At 39.1% G+C, this 22,044-nt stretch overlaps 4 protein-coding genes and 1 long non-coding RNA gene across 23 annotated transcripts; 2 read left to right on the top strand and 3 right to left on the bottom strand.

Annotated features, from left to right (window-relative positions):
- Positions 1-43: 43 nt before the first annotated feature.
- Positions 44-5,247, top strand: CIA30 (complex I intermediate-associated protein 30). Of its 6 annotated transcripts, none has more exons than XM_022080441.2 (5): positions 44-182; positions 1,354-1,634; positions 2,680-2,897; positions 4,327-4,512; positions 4,911-5,247. In XM_022080441.2, exons 2-5 carry the CDS (start codon positions 1,376-1,378, stop codon positions 5,133-5,135), a joined length of 888 nt encoding a protein of 295 aa, XP_021936133.1. In that variant the 5' UTR covers positions 44-182; positions 1,354-1,375; the 3' UTR covers positions 5,136-5,247. The 6 variants fall into 6 exon arrangements, with proteins under 6 accessions (XP_021936133.1, XP_021936136.1, XP_021936134.1 ...); XM_022080444.2 differs by lacking the exon at positions 44-182 and adding an exon at positions 230-367; XM_022080442.2 differs by lacking the exon at positions 44-182 and adding an exon at positions 279-464.
- On the bottom strand, positions 3,711-8,623 carry CLS (cardiolipin synthase). 2 transcript variants are annotated; one of them, XM_022080446.2, is made up of 7 exons: positions 8,533-8,623; positions 7,690-7,972; positions 6,845-6,982; positions 6,502-6,631; positions 6,337-6,422; positions 6,089-6,249; positions 3,711-5,347 (listed from the first exon to the last, which is right to left on the bottom strand). In XM_022080446.2, exons 2-7 carry the CDS (start codon positions 7,951-7,953, stop codon positions 5,260-5,262), a joined length of 867 nt encoding a protein of 288 aa, XP_021936138.1. In that variant the 5' UTR covers positions 7,954-7,972; positions 8,533-8,623; the 3' UTR covers positions 3,711-5,259. The 2 variants fall into 2 exon arrangements, with proteins under 2 accessions (XP_021936138.1, XP_021936137.1); XM_022080445.2 differs by lacking the exon at positions 8,533-8,623 and adding an exon at positions 8,376-8,526.
- LOC110837877 (uncharacterized) lies at positions 8,604-19,935 on the top strand. Of its 11 annotated transcripts, none has more exons than XR_015537610.1 (7): positions 8,604-8,720; positions 9,495-10,128; positions 10,303-10,434; positions 13,452-13,547; positions 14,480-14,555; positions 16,666-17,719; positions 19,358-19,935. XR_015537610.1 is itself a non-coding variant. In XM_087357995.1 (7 exons), exons 2-7 carry the CDS (start codon positions 9,580-9,582, stop codon positions 16,871-16,873), a joined length of 1,107 nt encoding a protein of 368 aa, XP_087214121.1. In that variant the 5' UTR covers positions 8,604-8,720; positions 9,495-9,579; the 3' UTR covers positions 16,874-17,013. The 11 variants fall into 11 exon arrangements, 10 of the variants coding, with proteins under 10 accessions (XP_087214121.1, XP_087214113.1, XP_087214120.1 ...); XM_087357995.1 differs by lacking the exon at positions 19,358-19,935 and adding an exon at positions 15,988-16,033 and having other exon boundaries at positions 16,666-17,013; XM_087357987.1 differs by having other exon boundaries at positions 16,666-19,935.
- Positions 11,319-15,367, bottom strand: LOC147872229 (uncharacterized). Its single transcript, XR_015537613.1, has 3 exons — positions 14,972-15,367; positions 14,472-14,546; positions 11,319-12,373 (listed from the first exon to the last, which is right to left on the bottom strand). It is a non-coding gene; the product is annotated as an uncharacterized LOC147872229 (long non-coding RNA).
- On the bottom strand, positions 19,916-21,998 carry LOC110837881 (RRP15-like protein). Of its 3 annotated transcripts, none has more exons than XM_022080497.1 (5): positions 21,849-21,998; positions 21,041-21,309; positions 20,859-20,941; positions 20,283-20,481; positions 19,916-20,206 (listed from the first exon to the last, which is right to left on the bottom strand). In XM_022080497.1, exons 1-5 carry the CDS (start codon positions 21,853-21,855, stop codon positions 20,099-20,101), a joined length of 666 nt encoding a protein of 221 aa, XP_021936189.1. In that variant the 5' UTR covers positions 21,856-21,998; the 3' UTR covers positions 19,916-20,098. The 3 variants fall into 3 exon arrangements, with proteins under 3 accessions (XP_021936189.1, XP_021936190.1, XP_021936191.2); XM_022080498.2 differs by lacking the exon at positions 21,849-21,998 and adding an exon at positions 21,682-21,842; XM_022080499.2 differs by lacking the exon at positions 21,849-21,998 and adding an exon at positions 21,400-21,584.
- Positions 21,999-22,044: the final 46 nt, after the last annotated feature.

Below are 22,044 nucleotides of genomic sequence, written 5' to 3'. Positions count from 1 at the left end.
CACTTCCTCAGATCGTAAATGATGCTTTTTTTCCCACGTGATAAAAACATAGACGTTGCATAACAATATTGCGAGAACTAAAATTCATATTGATATTAATTATACTTCTAATGCAATACTTTACTTACTAACCAGAGCATAATATTTTATTGAGAACAAACAATTAGCCAACAGCTTTGCGGGTATTAAGTGCTAATACTGGAGACTAAATAATAATTATAATGGGGAACTGCATTTCAGATGTCTATTGCTTTCTGCTGTAGTAGTCGAACGATTTCGGCTTCTTCTGGCTATTAATTGAAATAACTTTTAAAATGTGCAGAGTTGGTCCGTACTTTATCACCTGCTTGCTTTCTAAAATTTCAAAGTAGGATCATATTCATAGATTACGTATGGGTGGAAGAGATTTAAAATTCTCATGGTTGATTAAGTGCACACTTAAAATGTCGTGATGTGTGGATTCTGTTAGTAGTATTTTACATTTGTGTGAATAATGCAATAAATAAATAAATAAATAAATAAATATATATATATATATATATATATATATATATATATATATATATATGGTGGCTATTAGGATCTCGTTAACCTCAAAATAATATGTTATGTATGTTACTGAGTTTGTGGGGGTTGCGGGCAGGTATGCGAATGTTGAAGCACATTTAGTAGATAATGGGACATTGCTTTAAATGTGAGTAATTAAATTCATATTAAGCATTATGTATTAGTGAAAAAGACAAGAAATAGGCGATACAATAGAGAAAAACCGAAATACCGCATTATAGGTGAGATGCACTTGGACCGAACAGTGGCACTTGGCTAAACATCAGCCTTGTGAAAACATATAATACATTCTTTTAAGGAAAGGGTCCACAGTTACTAGAGGTTTCATTTGTTACGTCTTTCACCGTATTTTTTTTGTCAGAGCGGCTAGGCATTACGCATGTTTGACGTACATCAGCGTTCGTTTATCTACTATCTTCTTTCAGAGAATTCTCATTTCGACCATCTCACCCTCGCTTATTGGCATGAAGTGGCCTAGAGGTGTTCTTTTAGTATAAAGCAATGGCTAGAACATGTGCATGGTCATGGTAATTAAAAATATTAGCATGCCTGTCACACCGAAATGGGTGTAAACTCTGAAATGCTGGCAGTCATGTTAAGTTTGTCGTAGGTACAGATGTCCAAACTGCCTTCCAATGGAGGTTTTATCATGTGCAGAATCTAAGGCATTGCCCACTATTTGGTGACTGGTTTGTTCTGTGCTGTAACTAACTATATATATATATCTGCACTGTCAACTGATTTGCTTAGGAACATATGTGTGTAAAGTCTTGTGTTTGGTTACAGGTTCATATGACATTTCATCTGAATGAAAATGAACACAAAAATATTCAACAGTTTATTGAAAGCTGTGACATGCAGTAGATCTACATGTTTCATTCACACAACGCGTGTTAGCTTTATATGGGAACGTGATCACAAAGGCGGGTACCTTCGAGATAAACCAAAGCATGCAACAACAGAGCTGATTCGTGATGGACTGAAAGAATTGAAGGGTGAGATAATGTTATGGAAGGATGAAATGAAAGAGCGCTTTGAAGGTGACCCCATCCTTGTGTACAGACGAGGTGAGTGCTAAGGAAGGTATGGACTTCTTCAGTTGATGATGTGTCTGTATACAGTACCAAAACACCTAACAACGTGGTAAACTCCATTACACCATAAAAACTTTACACTTTGTGTTTTTGAAATTTCTTACTTACAGGCCATTTAAATACTGCCATAGTTTTAGCTATTTAAATAGTGGCTTGAAGGGTAAAAATATAGAAAAATTGAAATTAGTCTCTCTCTACATGACTCTCTTGTCTGAGTCTGCCATGATTCTGATAACTTACCTTTGTATTAGGAATAGTTCAATACTGTCAGACTAGATACCCTATAATATTGATCAACATTATAACTGAAGGAATATATACAGAGAACACTGTTTAATGCAGATGGCTGGCTGCCAGACTACAGGATACAACCACCCAGAAGACAGACATCTTCATACTCACTACTATGACAACCTGCAACCTGTGTTTAGTAATTCTTTATCAGCTATAAATAACATAATGCAAAACATGGTGGTACAATGAAACCAACACAATTTTTCCAATTTATGTGATTATAATTAATATTTCGGTCTAACGTATGCTGTTATTGTAATATATAGTATAGCATAACCTTGTTATACTTACTGCACCTCATAGTACCACAGGTAAGATATGCTTTATTTCATAGCAATTGATCTGAAATGTGTTTACAGTTAAATGCCATTCGTAACTTTACTGACTTACAAGCTGAAGGGTTAAAGTTCATTACTTCATACATTACTTGGGCTTACATATAGATAGCAGTGTTGATTAATGTATCAACATATTGATAGAAGTTCTTGAAAACATTATTGGAGTGATGACTTGATTGGAACATGAGCCTGGCAGTAATCATTGTCATTTATTGCATTTGAACAGCGTTGATCATCATGTACTGAAAATCAGTGTGATTAATTATGACAAACTAAAGTACTGCAGTGAGAAGGTATAAAATGTAATTGTAAGGAAACTTTTTGCTATATTGCTATACGAGTCCTTATTGGATTTCAGCTATGACAGTGACAATATATGTTGGCAGGTGAGATCGACATTGTGTGGCAGTTCAACCAACCTGAAGCGCTGTCGCGGTGGACAACGACCAGTGACAGTGATCATAATGAGGGACATAGCACCTGTGAACTGTCCCTCAATAAAGGAGGAAAAGGCCTCTTTACAGGCATGCTTTCTTCACAGGTACCTAAGGATGGACGTGTCAAGAGGGCAGGCTACTGCAACATGCGGTCACTGAGACCACGGGTAAATAGTCTGCTGTAGTTGGCACTGGAAATGACCTAGTGCAGTTGTATCTTCCACATCATTGAAAATGGTTCACATATCCTACTAGTAACTTACTGATGGATGATTTCTTGATAAACAATGTTTGGATAAAATTAAACACAGAAATGAAAAGCTCCATTACTTGCTATATCATCATACCAAGTACTTCTAATATTTTGATGTGTGAAGTGTTATTATAATTACTATATACAGTAGAGTTTGAATTATGTTGAAAGATTTGGAAAATGACCACATAGACAAATTCAGTAAAATCATTCCTAGGGCTGTAAACTAAAACCAAAGAGTACTGCATCCTGGGTCAAATCATATGCAGAGCTTATGCAGCTGATGTGACCCAAGTGGCTAGTAACTAACAAGATGACTGGAGTAGAATCTTCCTTGAGAAACAAGTATTATCTCAGCTAGTCAAGAAATTCCCCACCTTTGATGGAACCTGGAGGTTTACTGCCATCTTCACAAAGGCTTGTCACCAGTTTCTGTATTGAGCCAGATGAATACAGTCTACACCCTATTATCTTAAGATGCATTTTAATATTACTCTTCCATCTATGCCAAGGTCTTCTGAGTCATCTCTTTCCTTCAGGCTTTCTAACCTAAATTCTGTATGCATTTCTCATCTCCCCACGTGTACTACATGCCCTGTTCATCATATCCTCCTTGATTTGTTCACCCTAATAATATTTGGTGAAAAATAAAAATTACGAAGTTCTCTCAGTTCAGGTTCTTTTCTTAAGGTGACAGGCAAGGTTCACATCCATACAAAACATCAGCTAAAACATTAGTTCTGTTTACTTTAATCTTTATGCTTTTATACAGCTAACAGGAAGACAAAAAAATGACACCACCACCATTAGTATATGACTGCTTGAAATCAAATCTGCTTGTAGATCATGACATATTATGAATGGTTCAAAAACTTTTCTTTTCCAGACCCTTGAATATTGCTCAGGGTCTTGGAAAAACATGTACTGATTTTTCTCCCTATTGTTTAACTGTAAATATGAGTATAAAGAAGATGGTATTGTAGATTACATTTGTCATCTGTAGGTAATGGCTTAGATGTGATCTAATTGCCCATGCATCGCTCTTAATATACCAAGAAAGCGTTAAACCCTGGCAAGCTGCCTTGTAGAACAAGAATTTTTGTCCAGTTTCCATACTATCAAGTTTTAAGTTATTCCTCAAGTATCTTGGCACTTCTGTACCATTTATTTATGTATTTTTATTAATTTTGTTTCTTGATGATCCCAGTTCTGCAGTTGACATTAATGAAGTTCATGGACCCATTTCATTGTGATGTCTATACAGTGGAATTTGCCACCCAGACAGTAGTGTGGAGAACACTAGAATAATAACTTTGAAGTGATTGAAACTTTGGATGTTGTAGAAATCCTTCAAGCGGGATTCGTACTTTGACTGGCGCATGTACTCCCACATTGTGCTCAGAGTTCGAGGTGATGGGCGCTCGTACATGCTCAACATAGCTACCATGGGCTACTATGACATAATGTGGAATGATGTCTACTCGTATGCACTCTTCACCAGGGGTGGCCCCTACTGGCAGCTTTCTAAGGTAAAACACAGAAGGCAAGATGACAAATCAAAATTAAGTGGAGACTTCTCTGCTCTTAGGTTCATAAAGGTTTCTGAATATCAGAATTCAGTAGATGGCTGCATTTCTGACCTTTCAATGCATGTTATATACTTTGGCTGTAGAAGGAAGCCCATGTTTCAAGCATTTGCATTTCTTTGGCATTATTAATACAAACAAGGAATATAAAATGTTCAAGCCAAATTACAAGAAAAAATCATAACACACATGAAGAATTACATCAGAAGGTCACATTTTGCTGTACATACACAGAGTTCTCTTTCATTAGGTATTTTATAAGTATTCCTCTGACCATCTCAAACTCAGTTGGTTCTGAAACCTTCGTCTGTCTAATACCTCATTTAATGATGGCTTTCCAGATTCCATTTTCCAAGTTCTTCCTGACAAGTAAGGGACGCATCCAGGATAAACAGAACCCAATCCCACTGGACAAAGTGACCCATGTGGGCATCTCAGCAAGTGACAAAATCAATGCATCCTTTCACCTGGAGATTGACTACATTGGTCTGGAGTTTGACCCTACTCATATTGAGGAGTTTGCTTATGAGATGTACACGATGCCCAAGTATATGGTTGGAGTGTAATACTCGTGCTGAAGTAGCGCAGTGGACCTAGTCCTTGCTTTGTTAATATTACACTGCTATATCATTTATTTCTCTAACACAGTGTATAAAATACAAATCTTTTGATCTTTAACAGTCACCCAACTTATTTCTTTGGCTTCAGGAACCTGTAGGTATTCTTTGAGATGAGGTAGCTCACTGCAGATGCTAATGTTGTACCAGCAGTTGCATACCTGACAAAAGAAACAGGAAGAACATTGAACCATACCAAGAGTGCAGGAAGTCAGAAAGCAGTCTGCAGAAGGAACGGCTGAATCACCAGTCACCCTCATTTCCAACACCACTCTGATATATTTTTATTCCAGTAAATGGAATAATCATCATTACAGTAGCACAACACCTGACGTTATGACTTTGTTCCCTAGAAAAATGAGGGGCCAGTTACTCATGATCAGCTGAAACTGATATTTCTAAACTATCTTAAAGGCAACGTGCAGCTATGCTTAAAATAACGTTCCATCTTGTGAATACAAACTACAGTCCAACAGATGGTCTGCACTGCAATATGAAGCTACTCTTGCTATGTGCATGTTGTACAGGTCTCATTAATAACCCCGTGTGTTGTGCATGTACTACTCTTTGAATACTTTCTGAACAGAAAATGCTGCAACCACGAGACACATAACTTAACTTCTTCTGTGTTACTTGTGGGACAGTGGTTATTGTTGCATAATGTTTACATGCAAAATTTATCCGAGTTTTGATAAATTATACATGACATCCTCTGGAACTTATTTTCACACATTATGATGAAATGTTTTTAAAACTGAACTTTATAATGACAAACTGAATTGCCACAGTTTTATAAGGGGCTCTGAATGGAATATGAAATATTTAATATGTATAAAAATTCTGTTATTGTACTGTTCAGTAAACTGCTTCAAACCAGAAATGCTGAGGACATGCCAACGTACCACATGGCATGCAGGGCAGGATGGTCCACACAGCTGAACACTGGGGCTGCCAGAGTGGTTGCAACCAGCAGCAGCTGCATACCTGTATTCCACTTGCTTATGGCTGTTGGGGAGAGCTGGGCCGTTGCATGCGTCACGTCAAAGTACCGGCTCAGCGTTCTCTGGAATGAGATAACATTTGGCAAGTCTGAAGCCTCTTCTCACATACAGCAATCTTACTACTGCAATGAGATGTGAAGTGTACTAACAGGGGGGGGTAATGACTTGTAGCGGACGTAGAAGGCGGCTCCTACAAGGAACAGGTCTCTTGTTATGATAGCACCCGTCAGAACCACTGCAACAAAGACAACAGCACTAACTATACTACCTGCCAACAATACAAACCAAATGACATTTGTCATTGAGGTGTTTACCTGGTATCAAGTCCATGTATGTGAGAGAGAGAAACAGTGTTGCTATCAGAACCTTGTCAGCCATAGGGTCCAGGAAGCTACCCATTTTGGATGCCTGGCTCTCAAAATTACGGGCAATCCACCCGTCCACCTGGCAGCGATACAGGAACAGTTTATAAGCTCATGAACGCAGGCAATTGGATAACTGAGGATCTAGTACAACGAAACTGCCGAGGTCCTCATATAGTTACAAAAATTAAAAAAAAAAATTGTATGCTCATGACACATGTGAACTAAGCAACCCCAAGGAAATAACTTGTTATGCAGATTTGATTCAGGTGGCTTCACTGATGAAACTACTCACCAAGTCTGTAATGCCGGCAAACACAAACACCCCAAGTGCCAGGTGGTATTCAGACTGCAAGATGAGGTATCCCAGGAATGGTGAAATGACAATCCGTGAGATGCACAGCAAATTGGGGATGGTCAGCACATTCTCTCGCTAAACAAGACACTTCACACTTGTACAGTTATGTCTGTCGCTGACATGTGACAGGATACAGCATTTTGTTCTGCCATATAAAGAAACTGACTTATTCAACTTTTATCATATGGGAAACAACAGTTTAAAGGTCTGTAAGAAAGAGCTGCTGGTTGGACTTCAGTCTGTGGTTAATGGTTTAGTTGTATACTAGTGTGATGCATAAAATTGGACTGCATATAAGATGCAATAATAGGACAGTAAAGATTACAAAATTAAATAATTCTCCCTTTCAGTTTTGGTTAGCTGAAAGAATAGAATATACTTGTGTAACTAGTGGCTTTTTTAAGATCAGCTCGAAGGTTAAAATTTTTATTCTTTATGATATAATTTTTGGGCAGAGCTTATTATTTTAAGTTATTTACAGTGTTTTATACAAAATTTTCATAAGTATTTATTCATTTAATTTATTGACAGAAAAGGGTGTACTGCTGAACTTGGTACTCAGTGGCTAGCAACCAGCTGGCAGGACTTTTCTGTCTTGTTTTTAAAATCATACATAATCACAAGTAAGAGGCTGAATAGACCAGACCCATTCTAAAAATGGATGTGAACAAAAAAATTCTTACTCTCCTTATATGAAACAGTCCCAAGCTAGACCAACTGTAATCATCACTTTATTGAGTTACTATAGCTCATGACATAGTACAAAAGTAACACCGCCTTGCCTCAACGATCTCTTCCATCTTCTCCTTTACTTTGTCACGAGTTTCCTTGATGTCCTTGAGCAGTATCTGCCCACTCTCCTTGAAGTGTTGCTTCTTCTTTTGCAGCATACTCTGCAGTAGTTCCTGGGGTTTTTGCCCCTGGTCCATGCTGTAGTCTAGAGATGCGACCCATCCCAGCAGCCCTGGACGCAACAGTTGGGCTCGAGGTAGAATACACATCTGACACATTTTGGTACTCAGCAACTTCAGCACAACACTTGCCATCACTATGTTGTTCACATCACTACAACATCACAATAAAACATTCATATTTTTCTGAGTGTTTTATTAACAAACACCCCCCCCCCCCCCCCCAGGTCATAAGCAGTTGATAGTAGTTGGTAACTGATGAAATGAAACCCAAAGACAGATCACCAGCACTAAGCAGGCTTCTCACTGGCCACTATCTTAAGCCTGGTGAATACAGAGTTTATTATCCATTTTCGAATCTCATGTTATCTCTTCTCTTGAGGTATTCTAACCTAAATGTCTTCGTTTATGCATGCAATGCAACCTGTTTACTGCAACCTTCTTTGTTAACCAATTACATTAGATTGGAAAAGTATATTGTACATAATACAAATTAGTATTTATACAAATGTTAGGTTAAATTTAATTCAGAACAGAATAAAGCAGAATTTATTTACATTCCAGAGATCCTTCATACGCTCAAACCATGAATATAAACATAATAGTAATTTGAAATCAACTAAAGTATTCCCGAACAAATAATTACACAAGAAAGAAATTTATATGCTTTCAATTTATAAATATGTAATATTATTATCAAAGAAAAATATGTACATAACCAAAGTGAGTTTATAACACAGTTATTCACAGAAATATTGCAATTATGTGGACTTTACGGAGGTGGGGCGAAAAATGTTCCTTGTTTAAAATGGCGGAGAACTGATCTTGCACAGAAGTCATCAAAATGTTTACTAGGAATTATCGCACTAGTGTCATCAGCAAGTTTTATGGGATCTGATAAGGTGTTTATTGTTGAAGGGAGGTGATGAATATATATATATTATGAAAAGCAGGGGCCATATGATTGTTAAGTTGCATCCTTGTCGGTCAATTTCAATCAGACTGCAGTTACGGCCAACTCGTTTTTATCGTCAACCGTCACACGCATTGCAACATTTAACTGAATTACCCATCTGCATTTATTATCTGTGGTATACTTAGTGATTTATATAAACCAGTTATTGTAATGCTATGTTATTCAAAAGTTCATTTAATTTGAATTACTGGAAGTTGTGGGTTCTTGTGAACAGTAGTGCATCTTCCGGATGTAAAAGAAGTGTTTCTTTAAAGATTTAATAATTTTGGTAATGGTGCTTTTTGAATTGGGAAAGGGCTTGCAGGTGATGGCAGGGAACATAGGCAGTGTTACTTATCATTTAACGTGTTTCCAGGTTTCTGTTTGTCAGCTTATTGGTTAGGCAACTTTAATCAGCTTTCTGTATATAGTTCTTGTAAGGGAAGCATATTTTTTTATGTATGGACTTAATTTTTTATTTCTTGGAACATTTTCATAAATAATTATTAATATGAGTGCAGGTTATGAAATCAAACCAGGTGGTACAATTTCAATAGAAATTCGGTGGAGTACAGTTTGTAGTTGGTATGTGATGTCCAACGTAATGTGGATGTGAAATTTGTGACATGATGAGTATTGTTATAGATATATTTTCCCTCTCTGGTTATGTTTGCAGGAAAGTGATATGTGGTGTTTCAAGGACTGGTTTTCTTATTTTCAGAACAGAAGTACCATTTCAGTGATTCCCATTTTGACTCCTTCAAGTAGGGCGTCCAAGTCCCAGCCTACTAAAGAACTTTATTCCTATGGCAGACAGGCATGACACTGCTGCCATGGTTCAGCAGAAACCAGAAATTTGTAGAAATATGACAGGGGACTCCAATTTGAAGATTAGTGTTGGTGAAGCTGAGCCTGAGCAGGTCTCATCTTCATTCATTGTCACTGAGCAACACTCTTCACAGCCAGGAATCTCTGTGAAACTTCAACAACCATGCACTCATGGCATCCAGTCAGTAGACACCTTCACTGTTGATAACTACTTTGGTTTTGATGAAGAATCAGAAGATGACCTACGGTTGTCATTGTCTCCTGTGAAGATGGCCACAAGCTTGAAGCCTGTTGTATCAGTCCCATTTGCAGTGAGCTCCACTCCAAACCTGAAACCAAGTTTCACAAGACCACATGCTAAACCATTTAGGTTGGTAAACAAAGGGCCAAAGACAGAAACTACTCTTATGTCTAAGCCAGCTGTCTCAGAAATGCCAGTTGCATCAGATGCTGTCAGGGGAGCTCACAACTCTTCTACTTCCGTTTTGTTCATGGATGAGAATGTCCCAATGCAGCACTTTGTGAAGGTAAGTGTCCCACACGTTATTGTGGTTTCCTTCACCAGGTTCCACATCCTAGAATCTTGATCCATGCGACTTGTCCTTAAAAAGAATGCAAATGTTGGTTTTTAAGGTGCTGGCTTCATTGGGATTCTTAATGTATATTGAACACTGAACCAGGTATGGGCTTATGTATTACAGCGACCACGCAGGTCCTATGAGCGGGCCGGCAGATTATGTCGGCAGTCACGTTGTGAAGGGGAGGCCTTGAGTGAGAGTAAAGAATGTAACAAGACACGAGCTAAGAGGAGTAAGAAGGCCAAAATAAAGGAGGTCAGTAGTAACAGTAGTATGTAGGTTTATTTTTGGAATTTTTTGTCTCAGTTTTGAAGATGGGTTAAGTTTTCCTTCATCTATTGAGTTTTAAGGTCTGCCTAACTTTGCAAATTGACACACAACTTGCTAGCCATGGAAAGACAGAAATTTCACTTCTCCATTGACTTTGTGGTATCAGTGGCAAACAGCATTGTCATCAGTTTGAATGGCTGAACTTCTTCTTCCAGCTGTGTTTAATTTTTACTGTGGTATTACAATACATGTTCCTCTTGTGTGAAGCCACATCCCATTGGCTTATTTCTTTGTTGTGATTGTAATGGATAATATATGAAGATGTAATTTAACTAAGATTTGAGGTTCTCATGACTGTGAAGACCATGCAGCATTGTCACCTAGCAGACCACAGTTGGTGCATAGCAACCTTAATGAGCTGTGGTCAATGTGGATAATGTTAAAAGGAAGTTTAGGTAAGTAATTATAAATTGGGACATTTCATGTTTCGTATGCCTCTGTGAGAAACTGAGTTACCATAATGGGTCCATTATGTATTACATATCATTTATATTTTAATAAACCAGATTTAAATATTCCATTTTTAATTAAGTAGTGTGCATTAAAAAATCTGTGTGTGTCTGTGCAGGACTGTAGGTTTCTTGGTGTTTATAATGATGTAGCTTACAGATTTGTGCATAACATTGAATCATAATAGAAGTTGACCTGAATGGAATTTTGGTTCTGTGAGCAGTCTCTGTGACTGTAGTTCACTATTTTAACATGGCAAAGTTACAGTGTAGAATTTGCCAAAGACTGATCCAGTTTATATGTTGCTGAAGGCAGAATTGGCTTTACAGTTTAGTATTGTATTTCAAATGTGAGGGGGGATCAGTTGGTATGGAGTAATTGAATATTCTCACCTTGTTTTACTTGTATATACTTTTAGTGGTGTTTTGTTAAAACATTATCCATTGCCTGTTATTTAACAATTAAAAATTAAAGTGTCCTGACAGCATCATAAATAGTCTTTGTGGACCATTGTTAAAAAGCTTTATAATGATATATTGTCTCTAGTTGAATACTGTGTTCTATATATTTTGTGATGATAAAATATCGAGTGAACAATTCTCTTTAAGTTAAGAAACTAGTTGTGAGGATGTGAATTGGCATTGGCATGAAGTTAGTCATGGTCTCTCATTGTGATACACTAATATTGGATCTCTTCAGTGTGATGAGTTGTGTGTGCAAAATAGTTACGTGTGTGGGAGTGAAGTCCCCTGGGTCTCATGTTGCAGGAGAGGACCATCAAGAAGTGGGTTGCCAATGTGAGGGCACAGTTCAGTGAGATCGAGAGCTTTGAACTCTGTGTGGAATAAATTGCATTCCTTCCTGTCCTTGATCTTGAATTTGGTGTTACTCCATGAAGATCAGCCAATGAATATTTGACAAGTTTCTTGTGGACACTGAGATCTGTATTAGTATTTTTGCTGTTACCATCAGCCTCATGCATGTTACTGTTTTTTCTGTGGAATTCCCCCCCCAATAATACATTTTAATATTATTTTTATAATGGGATTCTTTATTGTATTATTTGAAATAAACATAATGGTTTGTACAAAAGCAGAAAGAATTCACTGTCTTATTCTTCATGTTGAATTACTCCATTTTTCTAGGACCTGTCATAATTTACATGGCATTCCTCAGTATCTCCTCACCCAATCTAATGAGTCATTTCTTCATCTTCCTGACCTGTGTTCCATTCTGTGCACATTCCCAAATTACTGCACCATACAAATGCTTTTCAACTGAGTTCATTATCATCCTTTGACATTTTCATGAGGGTGGGTTGTAATTTCACTCCTGTCTGCTGTTCTGTTCATTACTTCTGTGATCAAGATATGGTTGTAAGCTTTGTCCAGTTCTCTGACAGTCCATGAGTGCCCTGTCAAAAGAAATCACACAGAGCATTAAATAACTAAAAGGGGATGAATGTGCAAGGCTGGTAAGAATAGTAATGTAAGGAAGTGACTGTATGTGGTGTTAGTTTGAACTAATAGTACTGGAAGATATTTCATAAATTGTGAAAATTTTCTTCAGAAATGCAAGCAGAGCAAAAATCCTATTCATTTTTGGAAAAAGGAAAACTTTAGTTCAGGCATGTCTTCACTTCTGTTACAACAGTTTGGAAAATATTGTAAATCTGCTCCACTGTAGTCATGCTTCATAGTCTGGAGGTCCTCGATTCAAATCTTGACCTGGAGACTTAACTATTCCCACAGGTTTATCATGGCTTCCCATAGTTCCTCCAGGCAAATAACAGGATAGCAGCTTGAACTATGGCATGACTGCTCCCTTTTGCATTGATCATTCACTAATCATCGTCCCTTCCAGTATCAGGCCTGTTGAGATGTGGATATCACAAAGCAGAGCCCTTCACACCACGAGAGCAATCGGTTGCTATGCAGAAAGTATGGAGATGTCTTTGATGGACAGGCTCTGTGTCTAGCTTTTGCTCCAGGACTGATGTAACACTTACATGCCTATAACTTGAGTGTCAGAGACTTTTTCATGAAAACAGGATATACCATTGTGTAGGAGAGGCTATTGGAAATAGTTCACTAGAGGGTCAGGTGATTGACAACCGCCTTCTGTAGCAGTCTTACACTTTGTGTGAAGTACAGTGGTTTGCTTAGTGGGGTCTTGCGAAGTCACTTGGTTTCATCCTAAATAAACCATAAATAAGTAGCATTCATTCTTGAACCTGGATGCATTAGAATAATGCCACAGAGGCATGATGTGACGTCACAGGCGCTGACCGTGACTTGTCGTGATTGATAACATTCTCAATTCAAGGTAGAGAACGCTAAACTCACTGACATGATTTTTGAACATGTGATTAAAGGCCCCAAGTCCCATTCTGATTTCACTTTTCTCTCTACGGTATTAATGAACAATATTTTATGCGACTACTAATGGGGAGAAAACCACAGGGTATTATGTTTTGTTTTCTCTGTATGCAGATTGTAATGTCAGACCCAGACATCATGCCTCATTTGCAGATCCTGTACTGGAATCTACATAAACTGCATCCATACTTGGCTCATCTTCCAGAATTTGTAAGTAAGTACTGAAGCCAGTGACATTCGTAGATGAACAGAAAAGAAACTCGTGGATTTGTAAAGTATGGAAATTGTACATGAAGTAAAACACAAGTAATACTTGTTTGTATGAATCCATACTCTCTGGTTTCCTCACATGTTTTATTTTCTTGTTTGTGTAGCCCATAGCAAAACCCCCAGAAAAAGGTAATGAATGAATGGTCATGAGCTTGATACCCCAGCAGTCACTTGTCCACTGAATAACAGTGCTGTGTACATTATTTAGCAACAGACATGGCTTTTTAGGATCTGATTCAGCTGGCTCAGTCCTGGATGAGAGACCTCTCATGCAGGAGTCATGGAAACTTCACACCACACAGGTGTGATGGAGAACTCTTAGTTGGACTCCTTTAATGGGGGATCAGCCCATCACATGGCCCCCCCTGTCTGTCCATGCCTCAAGTAGCATTCGCACTGCAGACTAAACAAGTAATTTGAGTGACCGTAGTTGGTTCTGTCTTTTGTAGATTCTTAACTTTCATTTCGTTGCTCACAAAAATTATCTTTGGGCCCTATCCTCAGCCAGACACATCTCATGCAGAGTTATTTCTGGGAGGCTGTATTTCTCATTTATCCTTGATGTCTGCAATGAAGACAGCGGTTCCAATTAAAGCATATACTTGTCTGGCCTGCGCTTACTTTGTAATGCATATTAGTTTTGGAATCTAGCTTTTGTACGCACAAGTTTCTTTTTTTGAAATAAGCGACCGTTTCCAGTTTATCTTTACCATCTTTCCTGCCGTTAAATGCACGTAGCTCCGCAACGTTTGGTTTGTGTCAGCAACAAATAATATCAAGGCTAATGATGTGTGAAACGTGTTATTCACTGTTGATAATAATTATATGACGAGCTTGGCGTACTGTGACATTGAATTTTCTTACTTTTGCAGCACGTCCATTCCTCTCTTCGTCCCGTCCCTGTTCTGTCCCCAAGCATCCATCCAAGGTCAGACAAGACTGCAATGCGTGAGTTTATTGTAATCAATATTTATTCATATACTTTCATTTAAAATCCTGGGACCAGAACCCACTACAGGGCAGCATCAGATTGATGGTAAACCCTTTTGAAGATGTTTTGTCTTCTGGATTGTAATGGCTTGTGATCTGGTAGAAATTTACCGACGTTTCAGACGTTATTGCTACCTGCATTATCAGGACGATGTGTAAGCCGCGCCCGAGGAATCGGTTTGAGATATGCGAACCCGTTAGTCAAAGCAGAACCTTGGCCAGGCCAGTTGGGAGCAGGGTCGGGAGAGGGCCTGGGAGCCAGGCGGCAAGAACCTCTAAAACGTCGGTAAATTTCTACCAGATTACACGGCGCGGCAACCCGGAAGACAGCCAACTTCGTACCCACCGCCGTGAGAATCTCAAGTACTACTTACTTAGAAAACCGTTTGAAGATTTCCTTGGAGAAACGTAGGTTCAAATACAGACACGTGTCTCTGTGATGTGATTCCATGAAGTTAGCGTACTCAGATACGGGATTCGAACACGTGTACGGCAGTAGCAAGGCCTGTATGGCTCAGAATAATGTTAAATTAAGGCTGGTATGGCGAAAACAAGAAATGCATGCAGAATGTGTAAGGAAATATTGATGAAGGATAACGTTACGCATGTACGTAAGAATATTGAAATTGGGAACTTCGTTGATTGTGGTGATGTGAAGTTGATGGATAACTGCGGGGCGGGGCAGTCGATAACGGCCAGTGCGTAGAGTATCTTGGTCGGTAAGCCTCTGAGAAAGAGTTTGGAGACGTGAAGACAGGCCCTGCCGCTTGTTGACTGCAGCAGCAGCGGCTACTACCGTATCGATTGGATTGAACCATGTGAGTTGAATTCCTGCGTTACTGTAGTTAATGTGCTCGCATTCTGTTGACAGTTCGATCGGTTCTTTATTGGTGACAAGAATGTTCTTTCAGATACATCCAAGAAATACAGCACGGTACAAAATTATACGAAGATAAAACAATACATACTCACGAGTATTTTACGTGACGTTTTGTTTTAATTTCCATTCATCTGGGCGTAATTTTACACCGTATTCTAAGGACCAGGAACACTGACCAACAAGGGCAGATTTCTGTTTAATGCAGGACCTGTCATGCAAATTAGATTGATTGTCAGGACAGTAATATTACATTGTGCTTCTGTAATGAATAAATTGGTATCTGCTCTTTGTATTGGGGAAAAAAGTGAACGTGTAATGAAGAGGTAATCAGTCAATATGTTCTGTCACTTGGATGACAATTAAATTTAGTACAAGGACAATGTAAATACCATTCCAGTCCACATGATGTAAAATTCAGATTCAGTTGAATGCATGCAGCATGGCTTTGCTAAATTAGTGTCTGCAATACGTGAACATCGGGGATGTGAAACTGTTTGTTGTTCCTTGCAGCCGACGGATGTGAACATGGAGGCTCTGCGACAAACCAATCAATATGGTGAGCTTTGACACTCATGAGGTAGTTTTGTATTCTTCGTTCAGTAGATGGACACCTTTGCATAAATTCACACTTTCGTACTGCTGGTATTGAATGTGGCACTCACTTTTCAGAATTGTCTTCTTGATTTGAGGCAGTTACATTTTTCTATGAAGCAAAGCAAGATATCTGTTGTGTTCTGAGACAAATCACTCAACTGTTTGAACATCTGAACACAGTTCATACTGCTTCTAGTAAATAAAAGGTATAGATCAAAATTACATAAATAGTTGTGTTCTGTACAGTGTGGTATGTGAAGACCTAAATACATTTGTAGACATATTTCAATAAATATACAGTTGAGCAAAAATGTTTCAGACAAAACGTATAGGCATAACATATTAATATTCTAGGTTACATACATCTTGGTTTAAGATGGTACCTATCAAATAATAGCACAGACTACAGGATGGGGCATTCTGTGCAATTGTAGGTTGAAATTAGAGGATTCATCTATATATCTAGTTCCTCGTGTTTTAGTCTCTTGGCAACAGGTGTTGTCTTCAGCATAATCCTGTCGTTCCCAAATTTTACCCATCCCCGTTTCTTCAGTCCATTGGCTCAGTTAATCTGTCAAGTTTGTATGTTTGCAGGAAAGATGGGTTCCTCATCTGGAGGTGGGAGCACTGCAGTGCACACACAGCAGGGCCAGGGGTTGGCAGCCCTGCTAGTAATGATTGCAGTACTGTGCTTCATTCTTGCTTACTGCTGTTGGGGGGCGCCCTGTTGTCGCTCTTTCTGCCGTCGTCGCTGCTGTTCCTGTTGCTACATCAACAGAGCGAGCAGTCAGGGAGATATTGAAGCACCAGCATCTAACATAGGGCTGAGTGTGGACCAGGGCATGGTGGCCACCCCAACAATAATCTTGCTGCCTTATGGCCGCATGCTTGTGGTGGATGGTTCTGTGTTTGCACAACTACAAGCAGACAGAAGTGGACTTGACCTTATTGAGCTTGGGGAAAATGTTGTGCAGGCCCAAGAGCGATGCACGCCCACTGTCACGCTCAACAGCCTTGCAGACAGCAGCCCCAGTATCCTGGATGTGGACTCTGAGACCAACAGCAAGGATGGCTGCATCTCACCTACACTCAGTGGACTCCTCCCTCCAACCTATGAATCAATTTTTGGATGTGAAAGTTTTGCTGATCTGCCACCATCATATGATGAAATCCAATCACAAGAGTCACCAGAAACTGTGATTGAAGAGTACCAGCCAGGAGAAATCCGGGAGAGTAGAGTGTGATCATATAAAGTGACGGTGATACGAGGGGGTGTGCGCATGTGTGTATGAGTGAATGCCTGGCACTGGACGTGCATGTGATGTGCTCCGTCACAATATCAGTTGCTCTCCTTTTATTCATAACTTTTTCTGCTTTTGAAGCACTTATTTGGTTAGGATAGTAACTTGGTGCTTCTCTGACTTTATTGTCAAGCATGTGAGGGAGTTAAGTCTGTGTTAATAGCAGGCTATTTGATCACTCACCTATCTGCAAATTATAACTTTCAGGTCCTCTCCTACCTCAGCCAATACTGAAAGAGCATCGTTTGTATGGCATGCAACTTTGGAGATATAGCCACAAGCATCTGCAAAATTACTGGAAGACCAAAAGGCAGGAAATGCAGAGTGCACATGCAAAATTGATTCAGGTAATTGAAGGCTGCTGCAATATTTCCAGTTGTCTGTTGACATGTTCAGGCCGGGGGTGTTCAAATGTTAAAAATCTCCACCGTAGTATAACGGAAGGTAAAAATATATATATATATAGTTTATCATCATAAACGTGTGGATTTTTCACACACAAAAGCAGTTTCAAGATAAAAATGGGTTGCTTACATTTTGATGATCGTTATATATCGTTAATACCACAGTTAGAAAACTTGATCATTGTATCATAGTATAGCTATTTACTAATAAACACATATTCATAAAGCACAGCTTTCTCAGAAAATTACTCCCAGTGATTCGCCTTTGTACAGTATTTTTCAAAATGCACCCCGAACAGAGGCCTACATCACATTTCTCGTAGTAAACTGTCAAGACTTGGTGGCATTTCCTGTCTGATGCCTGGTCCTCTAAGCATACATTTTGCAGTTTTGCTGTGATTACCCATCCAGTTTTTACTGCACTGCTGGAATCCTGTACAGAAAATGATTCCTACTTCAGTGCAGTTGTGTTATGAGTGACAACGAAAGGCTTGGTTTATGGATGTTCAGCAAGTCATTTGTGAAAGCATAACCTTGCTGTACTCTGCACTGAGATTACATTCATAGGGGTTTCTCACTCAGAACTTGATTCCAATACTGCAGTTTCATTTTTGCTAATTTTTGGACGTTGAGTTTGTACTAGTACTATGTTGGCCACTTGGCGTGAGAAGCCGTTTGGTATTGGTACTATATGTAGACTGGACTTGTCAGTTTTGGTTTTATCTCTTGTTCATTTATTACAAATAAGACAGCTGAATGGGTCTGTTGCTACAGGCGACAGCTTTTGGCTTCTACCAAGATCATTCATTCTCTTGTGATAAAACCATTGCAGACCTTGTTTTGGTTTTAATATTGCTTGTGTTGCAGCCTGTTGAAGGACATGAGGGCTGAGTTTTGTGTGCACAGTATGACTGCTGCATAATACAGGGTGATCCAACTGGTGTCCTGCAACATGTACTGTGTGCTATCATATTTAGACTCTGTATCGTACACAGAGCTAATACAAAATTCTGAAGTGTGAAGAACTCTTTCATGCTAAGGTCTTCATGTTGGGAAGTTAGTAAAATGCAACTTGGTTCAGCTAATGGATAACAGCATGAGGGCTGCACAGATATGTATTTAAGCTCTGGCTTGATAGGAGATAACATGTAGAAGATTATAAACGTGCATCAAGATATACAAAATAATAATTTCCTAGATTAAGTTTGGCTGCCCTTGTATCCAGTTGGCACCTTCTACACACAAGCCTCAATGTTATCTCTTGCCAACATATACCACATTAATTACTCACTAGTGTCCACTGACCAGCAGACTACAAGATACTACCACGCACAGTGATCTCAGTGTATTAACCAGCTCCACTTGTTATGACAGGTATACAGTCTGCCCAGCTCAACATAAGGACAGATCAAAAATTTGTGAGCTGCTGCATCAAACCATATTGTACCTGATTTTAACAAAACAACCAGTGCAGAAGGGCTTCTACTACTCCGACTAATGTGTGTTCAACTACGCTGCTTGTATTTGTTTTACTGTTTAGGATTGCCAGTTCTCATATAATGATTTTGAACTGGATTACAGATGTCGTGCCACGTACAGATCTACAATGGACAATGCAGTACCTGTACTTGACGGCATGCCCCTTAGTGTTGTCCGTTGACTGATGGTCAGCATAAAAACCACATTTCACTGGCATTGGTGTGTGGACTGGATTATCATTAACTGGCACACAATCTGAGAGAATTGGCAATCTTGCTACTATGCTGCCTTATGAAAACATTCTAATGATGCTTGTAAGTATGTGAATTTCATTACACAGAGCAGGACATTATTTGTAAATCACAGCCATTCATTTGTTGAAGTAAATCTGCAATCTGTCATGTAATTCAGGTTTCGAACCAAGAAGGCTGCTGAATTCATTCGTTTCTGCTTTAGGTAAAAGAACTTAGTTTGGAGACGTTGGTAACCCTGCCACTCAATTTAGTGCATCACTGTTGTGTGCTTTTCCTTCATGAACTTGAAGACAAAGCTACAACCACCATACACAATGAATAAAGGCACCTTAACATTTGCCAAATTTGCTGTGTTATAAATATGCCTTTCAGGTGACTTTCACCCTTATGTTATTAAAACGCATAATAAAATCTCTAAAAACTTTATCTCAAAGACTTTTTTGATACAGGAACAGACATTTTCAAAACTTACACTTTCTGGCCCTTAACCCAGATTGACCTGCAATGAAATACTTCAGACATGAATTTTAGGAACAATTTACAACATTTAATTTCATGAAGAACTAACAACACTGCAGCCACTCAGTCTTTACGTGGGTGCATCAGTCTTGTCCCAGTCCTTAAGTCGAGCTGTTCCTAACATGAAGTCATCACGCAGGACATGCCATGTATTGTACTGTTCCTCCTCCTCCTCCCTCTGCAACATAATTCAGGAATATAAAAAAACCTTACATTACACCTTCAAAGAGCATGATAGTTTGTGCCTTTCTTACCTTAATTTCAGCCTCTAACTTCACAGGACTGTCCACAGGTTCACTGCGAGAACTGCCCAGCAGGATATCGATGAATGCTCGCTTGTCCAGTGACTTCATTACTTTATCCCTCTTTCTCTCTGAACTACCGGCCTCCTTCAGCTGACACTCCAGACTCTTCTGTTGCTGGCGTACTGCATTAAACAGTTGCACCACACCCCTGTAAGCCATTGCATTGTCAGTGTTATTCTCATATTCCTTCTAAGTTAGCTTAGGTTAGGTTATACTGTGAACCATTAAGTTCTGATTAGATTAGAATAAGTTACATTATGTCTGGGTTCTAGTGCCATGTGGACTCATAGTCACAATCCATAAGAACAATGTCCTCTTCATCACTGTGAGAACTTCAAATCTGACAATTGTTACATCCATTGCTGAAGACGCTTGGTCTGTTAAGTAGTTTTATTTTCTCCATGACACCCAAATATAAAGAAAACATGTTACCCAAGTTGAGGCCTCATAAAAGATTCTGACCCTAATGTCAGACATGAGCAGTGACCAGGCACAAGTGTGGAAAGGAATGAGGCATGTAAATACCTGGTTGCAATCCTGTTCAGCCTTCTCTCATAGTCATGGTCCAGAATATTTGGCTTTACTCTGCACTTGGACTTCTGCTCTTGCTGAGAAAAATTTACAAAAAAATTATTACAGAACAGTTATCAAAAGTTTAAACTACTACTGCAAAAAGATAGCCAAATTACATGTACATGATTACCAACCTTCCTTCTAGAGCGTTGTTCATTCAGACTTGAAATCCTGGGCTTGATGTCTCCTACCTCTAACTCTGTATCTTCTTCCTTTACTGTTTTGGCTGCATCATTCAACTTCTTGGCTCTAGACAAGACGACAGACCGGCTTTTTTTAGGTTTCTTCGACCTAAGAACTCGGGACATAGCATCAGCCCATCCCGTGTTACATCCGCTGATGTCCACATCCTCATTGTCAGAGTCACCAACTGCTGAAATTGTTTCACTGCTGCTGTTCTGCCCTAAGTAAGAAGGGTAGTAAAATATTTGAAATTCCAATGCAAACAATTCTACCCAAATTAAGTGTACTGTATACACCATAAACTTGTAACCTGTAATGAGAAGATTGCTGTCATCTGGGTTGTTGCGCTGTGTAGTCTGGTAGAAATTTACCGACATTTCAGAGGTCCTTGCTGCCTCCATAATCAGGGCGATGAGTGTCCTGATGATAGTGACAAGGACCTCTGAAACGTCGGTAAACTTCTACCAGACTACACGGCGCAAGAACCCAGAAGACGGCCATCTTCACGCCGTGAAAACCTCAAATCCTACAAACCTAACCACGTGCATTTATGTATCATTTAACATAGCAATGACATTCATTGCGGAATTACCTGTCAGACTGTATATACCTTTCTGCAACAAACAGTCCCCTAAGAATGATCTTTCCCGTTCTATCAATTAACAGCGTGGCTGCCATTACTGTTCTTAATATGAGATGTACGGTTCTTAGTAAGATTTCACGTTCTCACGGCTGTGAGTATGAAGATGGCTATCTTACTGGTCATCTCGACGCCTTGGTAATGGACGCAGCAAGATTCTTTGTTATGTCGGTAAACTTATGCGACTACACGTTACAATAACCCCAAAAACCACTATTCTACCGATGCTCGTGTTGATTATTATGTCACAGACTACAAACAAAAACACACGATTTGGGTCGTATAGAAGTCGTTGATTAAAATACAATAGATAAA

Source organism: Zootermopsis nevadensis, unplaced genomic scaffold (assembly GCF_977971745.1).
Source record: "Zootermopsis nevadensis isolate Lab colony 2312 unplaced genomic scaffold, Znev_1.0 Znev_ptg000029l, whole genome shotgun sequence".
NCBI lineage: Eukaryota > Metazoa > Arthropoda > Insecta > Blattodea > Termopsidae > Zootermopsis > Zootermopsis nevadensis.
Note: the sequence above shows the minus strand (reverse complement) of the source record. Positions and strands in the feature narration are given on the sequence as shown.